Source organism: Oncorhynchus nerka, linkage group LG20 (assembly GCF_034236695.1).
Source record: "Oncorhynchus nerka isolate Pitt River linkage group LG20, Oner_Uvic_2.0, whole genome shotgun sequence".
In the NCBI taxonomy this organism is placed as follows: Eukaryota; Metazoa; Chordata; class Actinopteri; order Salmoniformes; family Salmonidae; genus Oncorhynchus; species Oncorhynchus nerka.
In genome coordinates this window covers 39,608,368-39,623,982 of record NC_088415.1, presented here as the reverse complement: position 1 = coordinate 39,623,982, position 15,615 = coordinate 39,608,368, and the positions used below count along the sequence as shown (strand labels likewise).

General features: G+C 42.1%; 1 protein-coding gene across 1 annotated transcript in view; it reads left to right on the top strand.

Moving 5' to 3' along the window:
- The first annotated feature begins 11,034 nt into the window (after positions 1-11,034).
- LOC115102489 (teashirt homolog 2-like) overlaps positions 11,035-15,615 on the top strand; it is a 43,760-nt gene continuing 39,179 nt past the window's right edge. Inside the window, exon 1 of the mRNA XM_029622496.2 lies at positions 11,035-11,486. Within this exon, the coding sequence (XP_029478356.1) occupies positions 11,447-11,486 (40 nt within the window). The 5' untranslated portion in view covers positions 11,035-11,446. The remainder of the gene's footprint in view (positions 11,487-15,615) is intronic.

Genomic DNA, 15,615 nt, shown 5'->3' with positions numbered 1-15,615 from the left:
AGGCATTCATGCACAGCAGGCAACCTCCAACCTAAACTCCTCAAGTCAGAATCAGATCAGATCACTCGTAATTGAGGGTGGCAGAACTGCAGACCACCCTCTGTACCTGTCAACAAATTTCAGGAACTCAAAGTAAGCTGCATCAGGGATGCATCCTGCCATCCTGCCTGGGATAGGTGATGGACACAGAGAAGGAGCACTGGAAATGTCCATCAGCATCCTCTAGCCAGTGCCATGTGCTGAACAAGACAGGTCAGGTCTGAACTGACACTGACAAACCCAGGGTGGACACACTGTCGACACAGACTAAAGCAATGCCAAGGGACAAGTGACAGGCTACTTTGATGCCTTACCTAACTGCTCACTGCAGTAGGCCCACATGCCAACAGGGAGGCAGAAATAGGCACATGGAGTGGATACTCTCATGAATGTGAGTACACAGTACTACACACGCACGCACAGAACGCACACAAGCACACACAACCCACACACACACACACATGCACACACAGTTTTGTAGAACTGTGTGGGTAAAATCACTGGGGAAGCCAAGCCAGGAAAAACGTCATACTACAACCTATGTGGTGATAATAGCGTTGTTTGCTCTATACCCTTTAGTTCATACACCATCGTGATATACAATAAGACAGTGACAACAAAAAGACAACAGTCACACAGTGGTGGAATAAATTCCACGGCACAAACGTTTATTTCATCACAAGACCGGAAAGCAACATCTATCCAGTGAAGTCCACAAAGCAAATATTGCATTATCACCTGCAGCACGGTCAAGCAAGTGAATGTTTTCGACAGTTTACTAAACAACTACTGATTTTGAACCATGGAGTCACCTCAAGTCAGCAGAAAGACAAGAGGAGGGATGTCTATATACAGGGTGCTTAGTTTAACACGCTGAGAACCCCCCCCCGTAAAGATACTAAAGCTATTTAGTCGAATCAATGTTGCTAAATATCATGTGGCTGTCCATGGTACTGAGTTCTGTCGGTGTGGGTGTGGGTGTGTGCGTCCGTGTGCAAGTAAAACAACATGATTGACTCACCATACTAGACTAGGGCGGCAGGGGTGGCAGGTAGCCTAGTGGTTAGAGCGTTAGACTAGTAACCTAAAACCTAAGGTTGAAAGATCAAATCCCCGAGCTGACAAGGTACAATTCTGTCATTATTCCCCTGAACAAGGCAGTTAACCCACTGTTCCTGGGGCATCATTGAAAATAAGAATTTGTTCTTAACTGACTTGCCTAGTCAAATAAAGGTAAAAAGTAAAATAGTTGAACTCCAATGCCATTCTTCTCTCTTTCATGTTGACAAAATGGTCTATGGCTCTGTCATACATTCCACTTTTCGTTTTTGTTGACATAAACTATGTACCTAGCTTAAAATACTTGCTAGCCTGACTTCCTCCCATGGGCAACAATGAGCCAGCTAAGTTAGCTAGCTAACGTTAGTTAATGTGAGGCTACTAGGCTACATATTGAACTTCAATCGTTTCAGACCAGTGGCACAATATATTCACTTATGTTTTGATCGGAATTGGTGTCATAATCATTGGCTTGTACAGAGAATTAAGTCAAAACCACAAGTCCAAATCCCTATCTACATTCATGGCTTAAGAAAGGTCCGATTTAGTAAGATAGCTACTACGGGACATCAACACAAGCAGACCAGAAACAGACACGTTTTTCAGAAAAGTGATTTGATTGGTGTGAAGCCAAATCCAAATTGGCCTCCCCTGGGGGTGTTTTGCTGCGGAAGGATAACCCACAGTTGAGCTCAGCTCAACACTGATTGGGAAATTATTATTTTTTGCTCCAGAGCACCTCAGACTGGGCGAAGGTTAACTTTCCAACAGGACAACATCCACAAGCACACAACCAAGACAACGCATGAGTGGGTTTCGGGACAAGTCTCTGAATGTCCTTGAGTGAACCGGCCAGAGCCCGGACTTTAACCCGATCGAACATCTCTGGAGAGACTTGAGAACAGCTGTGCAGCAACGCTCCCCATCCAACCTGTTAGAGCTTGAGAGGATCTCCAGAGAAGAATGGAAGAAACTCCCCAAATACAGGTGTGCCAAGCTTGTAGCGTCATACCCAAGAAGACTCTACGCTGTAATTGCTGCCAATCATGCTTCAAGACGGTACTGAGTGAAGGGTCTGAGAACTTATGTAACTGTGATATTACATTTGCAAAATGTTCTAAAAATCTGTTTTTTTCTTTGTCATTATGGGGTATTTTGTGTAGATTGATGAGTGGGAAAAAAAAACAATTTAATCCATTTTAGAATAAGGCTGTAACATAACAAAATGTAGAAAAAGTCAAGGGGTATGAATACTTTCCGAAGGCACCGTACGTTGCAGCTCTAGACTAGGTAAGATGGAACAGTGTGTTCAATGCTCAGTAATTTAACAAACAAATTCCCTTTTTCTTTTTTAAGCAATTACCTGCCACAGGGTAACCTTAGAGGATCAAGTGAAATGTTAGAGATAAATCGTTAAAGACACTGACAGGGTATTTATCTTCACTCCTGCGTTAATGCCTTAGTACACACACACACACACACACACACACCCGACCTACACACACCCACACTGAACACAGTGGAGGGAGGTGGAGCGTTTTCGAATAGATCTGCTGCCTTGTCCCAGTGTGCCTCAATGTATGCGCTTGTAAGATCACTGTTGCGTGTGTCAATCCTCCAGTTGAATCATGTTCTTAAAGCGCTTCATTTTAAAATCAAGCATGAATAATTAAGTCATTTCACGAAGCTGCTTTAGCGATATATTACAGGAGAGGAAATAGGTCAAGCAGCTCGACGGTAAATATATTGTTTGAATGGGATATTATTGGGTTAAGAATGCACACTTTCATTTGGTAAGAAATAACCTAACCTTCTCACTTTCTCTCTTCCCAACACCGCCACCACCTTCAAAATTGACTAACAGGTTTGATTTACGTATGCCAAAACGGATATATTAGGATATATTTTCCAAAGCCATTGTTCAGTTAATGACTCCGTCCTTTTAGATAATAGACACCAAATGTAGAATAAAATAAAAAACCAACAGAGATATTTAGATCCAAATGCAATATTCTTGAAAGGTAAGCAGTGTCACTCTCAAGCATGTTAGTTTTGGGAAACTTTGACAAGGATTCCTCTCAATGAAGCGTCTGCTTCAAGGATAGCAATCTTAGCATGAAACAGTAAAGCATTGTTTTAGTCATTGTCATAAATATATGCATTTCAATTGAGTCTAAATTGTGCAAATTGAATCCCTGATAATACCCAAAGTTTTCATGCACAGCTAATTGTAATATAGTTTGATGTTTAATTCAAGCTCTTTGTCCTTTTAGCTCGTTTTTTTCCCTTCTTAACTGGGTTATATTTATTCGAATATTAAATCGGCATCTGCTGTTAACAGTATGCATATGTTGTTGTTCTACTTTGAAAATTATGACTCTCAAGACTTCAATCACCGGCTGTCCGTCTCACATGAAATTTCAGCTTTGAATCAAAAACAGGTTTGGATTCCCCAGGCCTTCCTCCTTTCATCATGGCTAGTGCATTTTAATTAGACTGGCTATGCAGCTCTGATTTGTAGCAAGCCTGCGTAACTAAATAGTTGAACCACAAGATGCAAATGAGTACTGGGTTTTTGGGTTCTTGCAATATTGGAAACAGTCAAGAGGAGGTGAAACTAACTGCTCTTAGTGAATTTTGGAACACTGATTTGCTGGAGAACACCCATGTTCAACATGAGGTCATGTTCAAAAGGTTTTTATTGTGTTTCACATATGATGTCGGTAAAACATTATTTAGACAGTCCATCCACAGATGCTCTACCAACTATTAACATTTCAACAAACTACCTACTAACCCTAACCCTAGTCCTAACCTTAACCCTTATCCCAACCCTAAATTGAACTCTTACCCTAACCGTAGTCATAACCCCAACCTTAACCCTTATTCTAAACCTAACCCTAACTGTAACCTTATAGCAAACAGATAGTTTGTTAATAGTACGATCGTCTGTAGAGCATCTACCGATGGACGATCTGGACTGTCCGAATAAAGTGTGACCCACATATCCTGCTGCGTGGTATATGAGGTATGTACTATTGTTCATGCAAAACAAAAGGGATTCAATCATGGTTGTCCAATGCAAAGGTAGGCCTATTTTACAGGTCAAAGGTAATAATGTACAATAGGTACATGGATTGAGAAGAATATTATAACCATGTTGAAAGAGTAAACTGTAAACATTTAACGGAGAAATGTTGAGGCCTTTTTTTTGACAAACAAATTGGATTGATTGATGTCTAAGTGCATGTTTGTGCCTTTCTTGTGTATAGCAACCATCAACATGTTTCGTCATTGAATGAGTACATGTGAGCAACATCATCTGCAACTCAATTTCAGGTAACAAATATGTGATTTGATTTCATAATGCCGGGGCTTTGATATTCTCAGACAGACATAGTTCAAACTACACACACATCAATGTGTCTTTGTTAACTGCCTTCTCAGCATGCAGGCGACACAATGCATCTAATTGCTGCTACGCTGATAATGATGGAAGGATAAAGCCACAAGTATCCACAGCTAGAAAAAAACAATCCCACCGATATATTTGCTACCATATGTTATGGTAGTGGATCATCAGCTCTGTGGTGGAAAACCCATAAGCAGCCAAGTAAGAGAGATGCAGCCATGTAAAACAGGAATGCTCGACAAACCTGGAAGAAGTGGGACTGTACTATATCATACACTACTGGCTACTAGTTTCAGTCGTTTGCAGCAATATCCCATAGACGTCAATACATGATTCACGCAAAATCATCTCACATTTGGACACATTTCACACAAACGTCGTATTCACACACACACACACACACACACACACACACACACACACACACACACACACACACACACACACACACACACACACACGCACTGAAGCTAAGCAGTGTTGGTCCTTGGATGAGAGACCAGATGCTGCTGGAAGTGGTGTTAGAGGGCCAGTAGAATGCACCCTTTCCTCTGGTCTAAAAACAAATGTCCCAATGCTCCTGTGCAGTGATTGGGGACATTGCCCTGTGTAGGGTTGTCACTCCCTGACCTTAGAGAGCTTTTTATGTCTCTATTTTGCTTTAGACAGGGTGTGATTTGGGTGGGCATTCTATGTTCATTTTTCTATGTTTTGTATTTCTTTGTTTTGTCCGGGTATGGTTCTCAATCTGGGACAGCTGTCTATCGTTGTCTCTGATTGGGAACCATAGGCAGCCCTTTTTCCCACCTGTCTTTGTGGATAGTTGTCTTTGTTTGTTGGCACTATAGCCTTAAGCTTCACGGTTGGTATTTGGATTGTTTATTGTTTTTGTCGGCATCATATAAATAAATGGAATATGTACGCTCACCACGCTGCACCTTGGTCCAGTTCTTTCAACGGCCGTGAAAAGGGTGCTGTCTTTCGGATGGGATGTTAAACGGGTGTCCTGACTCTCTGTGGTCACTAAAGATCCCATATCACTTATTGTAAGAGTAGGGTAACCCTGGTGTCCTGGATAAATTACCAATCTGGCCTTCATACCATCATGGCCACCTAATCATCCCCAGTTAACAATTGGCTCATTGGCTCATCATCACACCGGGTAAAATGTATATAATTACCTCATACCCCTGCACATTGACTCGGGACTATTACCCTGTGTATGTATCCACGTTTTTGTTACTCATTGTGTATTTTCTTTCTTATATTATTTTTCTATTTGTCCCTTGTTTAATTATTTTTTGTAACGGATGTCGTCTGGAGATAGAGAGGAGAACCAAGGTGCAGCGTGGTAAGTGTTCATGTCTTTTTAATAAACAAACTGAACACTGGAACAAAACAATAAACGATGTGAACAAAACAAAACAGTACCGTGTGGCCCAAACACTGACACGGAAACAGACACCCACAAACCAAAAGTGAAACCCAGGCTACCTAAGTATGATTCTCAATCAGGGACAACAATTGACAGCTGCCTCTGTTTGAGAACCATACTAGGCCGAACTCAAAAACCAACATAGGAAAACAAACATAGACTGCCCACCCCAACTCACGCCTTGACCATACTAAAACACAGACAAAAACAAAGGAACTAAGGTCAGAACGTGACATTTTTCTACTATTTCAATTATTGGGAAGGGCCCGTAAGTAAGCATTTCACTGTTGGTCTACACCTTTGATTTGACTTCGAAATTTGACATTTGGAGAAACGTGGGAAAACGTCTAATTCTGCAGTGATACTGTGAGAGCTTGTTGGGTAGAGAATAGAGATAAGCTGAATTGAGGGGTGGTGGGTGATGGTGGTTGTGTGGGACCTGTCTGTCAGTGTACACGCACATGCTTCTTTTGTACACACAGTCAGGCGCCGGGTTTGGTGTGAAAAGCTGTCAGACTGGGGTTGGATCTAAGCCATGATTGATCACACAGATTCAGGACGATTTCAGGAGGTCTCTGCCATTGTGGGCAAGATAACTGACATCCACATAAATGGGAGGATGGAATATTATGAGAAATTGTTTTTCATGGAGTGACGAACTAGGCAGGGTAAACCAGTTTCTCCCAAAGGGCCACATCCGTGAGATCATGTTGCACTGAGAGGCCTGCCAAAGTCATCCATCATATCACCTAAACCTGGTTTCTGATTAGGTCAGGAGTAGCTTCTCTATGTCATAGGAACACACTTTGTTGAACCATAAAGCTACCCACTTACCTCAATAATCTAGAAGTGAGGACACTGAAGCAGTTGGTCAAGTTGTACAGGATATTTCCAAAACATTAGGGTTATGGTTTTTATGAGGGTTTTTACAAGGGTGAATGTGAGGTTGATGAATATGACGCCTGCACAAGAGTCTCAGATTACAAAGATATACACATGCAGCTGTTGAATACTTGTTATACAACTCTATAACCTCATAATATCCCTGCGTGTCTCGGACACCAGGCGGTGTCAGAGACTCCCGCATCCCAAGTCATAGACTGTCCTCTCTGCTGCCGCACGACAAGTCCGGAACCAACAAGACTCTGAACAGCTTCTACCCACAAGCCATAAAACTGATAAATACAGTAGATATTCCACGTAGCTATTGGTGAACTATTTAACTATCTACGGTACATTGACCCTTTTTGCACTAAATAGTTTGAGTTATCACATAAGCTGCTGCTACTGTTTATTAAATATCCTGTTGCCTAGTCACCAACTAAGGTGCCACCAACCTCCTGTACTGTATGTACATATCTACCTCAATTAGTTCATACCCCTGCATATCAACTCGTTACTGTAAATCAAAATCTCAATTTAAAATCTCAAATCAAATCAGATGTTATTGGTCCGAAACACATGGTTAGCAGATGTTAATGCGAGTGTAGCGAAATGCGTGTGCTTCTGGTTCCGACAGTGCAGTAATATCTAACAAGTAATCTAAAAATTCCCCAACAACTACCTAAAACACACAAATCTAAAAGGGGCGAATGAGAATATGTACATAAAAATATATGGATGAGCGATGGCAGAGTGGCATAGGCAAGGTGCAATAGATGGTATGAAATACAGTATATACATATGCTTCAAGATGGCCAGTGATTAAACATTATTAAAGTGGCATTGTTTAAAGTGACTAGTGATCCATTTGTTAAAGTGGCCAGTGATTGTGTCTCCATGTAAGCAGCAGCCTCTCTAAACAGTGATTGCTGTTTAACAGTCTGATGGCCTTGAGATAGAAGCTGTTTTTCAGTCTCTCGGTACCAGCTTTGATGCACCTGTACTGACCTTGCCTTCTGGATGGTAGTGGTGTGAACCGGCAGTGGCTCGGGTAGTTGTTGTCTTTGATGATCTTTTTGGCCTTCCTGTGACATCGGGTGCTATAGGTGTCATGGAGGGCAGGTAGTTTGCCCCCGGTGATGCGTTGTGCAGACCGCACCACCCTCTGGAGAGCTTTGCGGTTGAGGGTGGGGCAGTTGCCATACCAGCCCGACAGGATGTTCTCGATTGTAGATCTGTAAAAGTTAGTCAGGGTTTTGGGTGACAAGCCAAATTTCTTTAGCCTCCTGAGGTTGAAGAGGCACTGTTGTGCCTTCTTCACCACACTGTCTGTGTGTGTGGACCATTTCAGTTTGCCGTTGATGTGTACGCAGAGGAACTTAAAACTTTCCACTTTCCCCACTGCTGTCCCTTCAATGTGAATAGGGGGGTGCTTTGTTTCCTGAAGTCCACAATCATCTCCTTTGTTTTGATGTCTTTGAGTGAGAGGTTGTTTTCCTGACACCACACTCCGAGTGCCTTCACCTCCTCCCTGTCGGCTGTCTCGTCATTGTTGGTAATCAAGCCCACTACTGTTGTGTCGGCTACAAACTTGATAATTGAGTTGGAGGCGTGCGTGGCCAAGCAGACGTGGGGGAACAGGGAGTACAGGAGGGGTCTGAGTGTTGAGGGTCAGGGAGGTGGAGATGTTGTTTCCTACCTTCACCACCTGAGTGTGGCCCGTCAGAAAGTCCAGGGCCCAATTGCACAGGGTGGAGTTGAGACCCAGGGCCTCCAGCTCGAGAATGAGCTTGGAGTGTACTATGGTGTTGAATGCTGAGCTGTAGTCAATGAACAGCATTCTTACATAGGTATTCCTCTTGTCCAGATGGGATAGGGCAGTGTGCAGTGTGATGGTGATTGCATCGTCTGTGGACCTGTTAGTGCGGTATGCAAACTAAAGTGGGTCTAGGGTGGCCGGTAAGGTGACTAGTCTCTCAAAGTACCTCATGATGGCAGAAGTGAGTGCTACAGGGCAGTAGTCATTCAGTTCAGTTCTTTGCCTTCTTGGGTATAGGAACAATGGTGGCCATCTTGAAGCATGTGGGGACAACACACTGGGATAGGGAGTGATTGAATATGTCCGTAAACACACCAGTCAGCTGGTCTGCGCATGCTCTGAGGACGGGCTAGGGATGCCGTTCTGGCCAGCAGCCTTGCGAGGCTTAACATGTTTAAATGTTTTACTCACGTCAGCCACGGAGAGGGGGGGGGGCGGCAGTCCTTGTTAGCAGGCCGCAACGGTGGCACTGTATTATCCTCAAAGCGGGCAAAGAAGGTGTTTAGTTTGGCTGGAAGCGTGGGGTCGGTGTCCGTGACGTGGCTGGTTTTCCTGTAGACCCTGCCACGTATGTTTCTTGTCTGAGCCGTTGAATTGCGACTCCACTTTGTCCCTGTACCAGCATTTCGCTTGTTGATTGCCTTGCGGAGGGAATAACTACACTGTTTATAAGCAGCCATATCCCCAGACCGCTTTCCAATGCATGGTTCGCGTTTTCAGTTTTGTACGAATGCCGCCATCCATTCATAGTTTCTGGGTAGGGTAGGTTTTAATAGTCACAGTGGGTACAACATCTCCAGTACACTTCCTTATAAATTCACTCACCGAGTCAGCGTATAGGTCAATGTTATTCTCTGAGGCTGACCGGAACATATCCCTGTCCGCGTGATCAAAACAATCTTGAAGCGTGGATTCCGATTGGTCAGACCAGCGCTGAATGGTTCTACTCACTGGTACATCCTGTTTGAAACTGGTACATCCTGTTTCTGCCAATAAGACGGTAGGAGTGAGATGGCGTCATGGTCGGATTTGCCGAAGGGAGGGGGAGGGCATAGTATGCATTGCTGAAGAGTAGCAGCGGTCGAGTGTATTACCCCCACGCATAGTGCAATCAATATGCTGATAGAATTTAGGTAACCTTGTTCTCAAATTTGCTTTGTTAAAATCCCCAGCTACAATAACTACAGCCTCCAGTGAAGTTACTTGAGGGCCTTCTTCGTGTCTGGTTGAGGGGGAATGTACACAGCTGTGACGATAACTGACAAGAATTCTCTTGGGAGGTAATATGGCCGGCATTTGATTGTAAGGAATTTTAGGTAGGGTGAGCAAAAGGACTTGAGTTCCTGTATGTTGTTATGATTACACCATGAGTTGATAATCATGAAACATACACCCCTGCCCTTCCTCTTCCCAGAGAGGTGTTTATCTCTGTTGGCGCGATGCGTGGAGAAGCCCGGTGGCTGAACCGATTCCGACAACATATCCCAAGACAGCCATGTTTTCGTGAAACAGAGAATGTTACAATCTCTGATGTCTCTTTGGAAGGCAACCCTTGCTCGAATTTCGTCTACCTTATTGTCAAGAGACTAGACAATGCCGAGTAGTATACTCTGGAGCGGTGGGCGATGTCCACGTCTACGGAGCCTGACCAGGAGGCCGTTCCGTCTGCCCCTTTTGCGGCGCTGTTGTTTTGGGTCGGCTTCTGGGATTAGATCCCTTGTCCTGGGTGATGGTCCAACCAGAGGATCCGCTTCGGGATATTCACGTATTCCTGGTCGTGATGTTGGTAAGTTGACGTTGCGCTTGTATCCAATAGTTCTTCCCGGCTATATGTAATAAGACTTAAGATTTCCTGGGGTAACAATGTAAGAAATAATATATTTTAAAAAACTAAATATTGTATAGTTTCCTAAGGACTCGAGCGAGGCGACCATCTCTGTTGGCGCCATCTTTAAAAAAAAAAATATATATAGCTAAGTTAGCATACTCATTGTGCATTTATTCCTAATGTTATTATTTTTCTATTATTGATCTTTTTCTCCCTCTCTCTGCATTGTTGAGAAGGGCACATGAGAACGCATTTCACTGTTAGTCTACACCTGTTGATTATGAAGCATGTGATAAATACAATTTGATTTGGTAATATAGCATTTACTATCTATGGAAATAATTAAAGTTCCTTTCTTCCATCATCTCAGAACCCTTGGTAAAAACAAAATGGAACTTAAATCAATGACATTTTGCACATTATTATCGCTGAAACAGCCCTTACATATCCTGGTGTGTTCTCTGGCCCCTGTCCCTTTAATAAACTCATGATTATCTGGTGTAACAAATGTCTGGCTGCCATCATCAAGTCCAGGCGAGGGAGGAGTTTTTAATGTTCAGTTTGTTCTATGGATCGATGTTTGCTGGCATCGCCTCACCCTGCCTGCTCCGTGCGTGATAGCCTACCATTAACCAACGTTTTACGCTCTTCCTTGAACACACGCTATTCAATACAGAGCGCTCTCAAAACCTGCCTGGCATCTGACGGACGTAGTCCCATGGCTTTGGTGGTCCAACACGAAAAGAAAAGAAGACAATCCGCCCTAGATGATCTAGGAACGGAGGTGAAAGAAGAATAACTGCTCTGACATCTGTTTTGCCTAGACAACGTTTTCTGACTCTGGATTTTATAGTGAGAGAAGTAGGCTACTCTAAATAAAGAGTCGCTCTCTCTGCATGGACTATCATACTAGACCGCATACCGATTTCACCTGGGCAGAGTGAGTGAGCTACGTGAACTACCAGTTCAAAAATGCCAAGGAGAAAACAGCAGGCGCCGAAACGGGCTGCGGGTAAGAGGACATTCACACCTATCATATTAGTCTTAAACAATATTAGATGTTGTTATTATCAAACTGATATTGTATATGTTAAAACAGAATAGCAGTAGACTTTGATCTGTATGATGTTTTGGGTAGTACACTGGCCCAAATCGAATGTCAAAGTGACAGTAATACCGGATGACGAAGGTGCAATTTATTCAAATATGATACTCGGCAATCTTTTATAGCCGAGTATCATATTTGAATATTTGGCTATCTTCGGCTATAATTTTTTAAGTTTTCTGTTTTTGAAGAAGAAGGACATGTGTTGTAATTTATTCCTAGTCGTTCAAAAGTTGGTTTAGTATAACGCAAAAGTGGTGTGTATTGCCATAAACAATTAAGACTTGCGTAAATGTATATTTCATGTGTGCTTCGGGTGGCTGTCCTAAACATTTGAACTTCCGATGAACTCTTTATATCTATAGCCCAGACAAATGGAGGACACAAGCACGCACACGCAGAGAGAAAATCTATTTTAAAATTTAAAAAATATATATGATTATTATTATTCAAGCATGTCACATTTTGGTTTGTGTGTGTGTGTGTGTGTGTACTGTGTTGTTTATGATGTTCATAAACAATTATTCTTTTTCCTAGATGGATTACACCCGAGACAATCATTGACAAACACTGTAACAGTGTAATGCACATTTTATGTAAATAGTTATACCTGGTTGTCACTCATCTGGATTCAGTCAGCTGAATACATACAATAGGCCTACACTTACAGTACAATGTGCAAAATATAATCACAAGAGTAGACCACGCTCTTTTGCCTACTGTAGTGCTTTGGGTCATCAGTGTGCCTATGGAGGGTTTATTATGGTGACCGACTCATTTGAGTGTTTACAAACCTGCTTACTAAGACCAGATAGGCCAGTACCAAAAAAAAAAAAAACCCTACTCTTTCGTTCATCCTTTGTTACCCCACACTGCAAAAATAATTCTTGTTATTGCTTAGTAATTCATCACTCGTATGATTAACCTTGACTTTGTTCTTGATGGTGTTTACACAATGGCATACTATAGTGCATCCAAGCTGCATTATTAAAAAGAGGGAATCAAAATAATTGAGATGATGGATATGAATGAATTGATGAAGGGTATTATCAGTGGAGGTGGTGGGATGCTGTTCAGTGGGTTTAGAAGTTATCGGTCCTTATTATGGTTGCGATGTAGACACCAGATGGTGATTGTTCTCTGCCAATAATGGCGGATCTTTGTATCCGCTTCAGATAGTGAAACCCTTATCTAATAGACACACTCAAGTGTATGTACACACACATACACACACACACACTTAGAGAGAGAGAGAGAGAGAGAGAAAGAAAAAAACATTACCAAACACAGAGACTCATCCTCATATTCATACACAAAATATTTGTCCCACATTCCACTCTGAAAAAAAGCCTTATCCCACTATTATTCTGGGAACTGTTGAGAGTTCCTAAGCGATCCCTTTACACGCTCTCAGCTGCCTCGCCTGTAATCTGGTAAATGTGTCAGCCCTATAGAGAAATAAGCCTTCCAGAAGAGTTTCTTCATTGTTGAGGTAATTGTCTTCTCTTTGACAGGCACATTCATCAGTGGCTTAATGGTCAATCAAAAGTTGGCAGGCAGAGTGTTTTCATTCTTTCCTATCCACTACATTAGGAATACTTAATCAAAATGTCTCCCGGTAATGGCTGTGAAGAGTTCATGACTGACTGATCCGTTGTCTGTGCCGATAGAAAATTAACAGCTCGGCACTGGAGAGATGTGGGCCTGCAGATAAACAAATTGTGCATTAATATTTCATCTTCAAGACCTGGGATGTGCTCTCAGGCGGCAGAATATTCCTGGGCTGTGTTGTCATTTCTCTCGCTCGCTTTTTTCCCTCTGTATTCTTGAAAGGTCTTTGCAGCTGTAACTCATTTCGCTTGATGACTTTACTGGGGTTACAGAGAGTGACGACAAATTGATTACCTGGCAGAGCAAGAATGGAGCGAAGAGAGACGTGGGCTGACAGTCATGTTATAATAATATGTTTAATGATGTGTGGAAGGGAACAAGGAGAGAGTGGTATTGAAATAAGAGATGCAAGGAATAGGTTTCATTTATATGTAGTGCTCTTGAAGATGTAGTTGGCCTATCCCTCTGTCTTTACTGCCCCTTAACATTTTTAATTTTCACAATCTCCTCAAGCAACAACACATTCATTCATGGGACATTTGGTTTTCAGGGTGCTTCTCTTCTCCTTGGAGAATAGTACTATTAATAGGTATGTTTGTAAATTTGATTAGATTTTTTCAACATTCATTGAGCAGAAGGTAACTTAAAGTGACAATTCCTTCCTGGCACACTGTAGAACACGCTAAACCTTTAGATTTAAGTAGAAAAGTTCATGAATATAGGAAGGAATATAGTAAACATTTATGAAATGTGTATTTTGGTTTCATATGTTGGATACACGTTTAACCCTATAAGTGGTTAGTGGACTAAATACATTTCTGAGTGAAAGTGGCCTTACGTTTATTTTGCGTCAGTGGAAGTATTTATCTTATCGGTTTTACAATATCTCTAGCTGTGCCTCAAACCGTTAGCCCAATTTGCTGTTAACAAGATAAACTGGAGAACAGACAAAGGCATTAAGTGTTGCAGTACCATTAAGTGAGTGACAGCAGCTTGTGGGAATTGGCTAGCTGAAATTCCTCCTAAGTGGTTTGTTCTGGAAACATCTTACCATTAAGGCAGATGTTGTTGATCCTAGTTTAGGTAAAAAGAAGTCCATTACATCTGTTTGATTTGACATGGATTAAAGGAAATTACACCACCAAATAAAATTGTGAGAAATTATCTGTTTTTCTGTCGAAGATTACCACCTTTGTTATTATCATGTTTTGTTCCAAAAATATAGACTTTGCTGCATGTCTTGGATTTTGGTGGCTTGGTTTTGCTCCCCTTTTTTAGCTGCCCCCATCGTTCGCTTATATTTGGTGTAAGAGTAATATGGGGTTGTATTGTTTGATCTCATTGCATTTCCACCTGCATGCCATGCCAGTGAGGTGAGGTGACAGCAGGTGTGGATAGCTAATAGTTTGGAAGGCTTTTGTTTTTCTGAGAGGGAGTCAGACAGGGCGGTGCACTGTCTAGGTGATAAGAACACAGACTACTGTGCCCTCCAGCGTACTGATCTCGCTCTCCTCTCCTCCTCTCCCCCTGTGTGGAAAACAGACTGTTATGATTGGTCTTAAGGCAAGTGCCTGACTGCTCCTCAGTCACAACGCAACTGCAGCCTGCTACCGCTCATTCACCTTGTGTTCCCTCTGAGACCTGCACTAGTTTCCAGGCAAATTACACAATTTGATATGCTATTGGGCTGGGTGATTCATGTGGATAATGTTTCCATGTGATCGTCACAGCAGAAAAAGACTATTTCTTGTTATGATTTATTTCCTCATTAAGGCAGACAATAACAAGAGTATTGGGAGAGTTTATTGTAAACAGGCTAAATCTCATTATTTCTACCTGACATCCCAAGTATGAAGGAAATTATGCCACGGCACTGTGTTTTGTCCAGATCCCTACAGACACAATGGGTTAAAGACCGAAATGATGAAAAGACTGAAGAGCAAAGGCAGTTCATCAAATGTACTTTGAGGATGAAAAATTGGGAAGGGACTATTATAGATAATATAACAACACTCTGTGGTCCTGCTTTTTGATGACATGAAGAACGTTTGTCCATGATGAAGTGCAGTGGAGTTTGTCTACTTGCAAAGTGCACCGCATTCTTATAAGAATGTAATAAGCACTTTTACCCTGTACATCACCTTCTGAAACACAGTTTACTCTTACACAATGAAGTTTAAAAAAATAGGACCGCTTCATGAGTTGTTGACTGAAATGTGTAGTTGTACACCAAAGTGTCGGCCATATGGCTCTGAAGTCAGGGCTGGATCAGGTATCCACCACCATATGCCTCTCAAATAGATATCCATACAGATCCATATCTGTTCTAATTGACACAATTCACAGAAGAATATCCTAGAAACAAAGATGTCCTCCTATTTCAGCGCTATACAAGGACTTACATGCCGCATTGCATTGTAAGTTA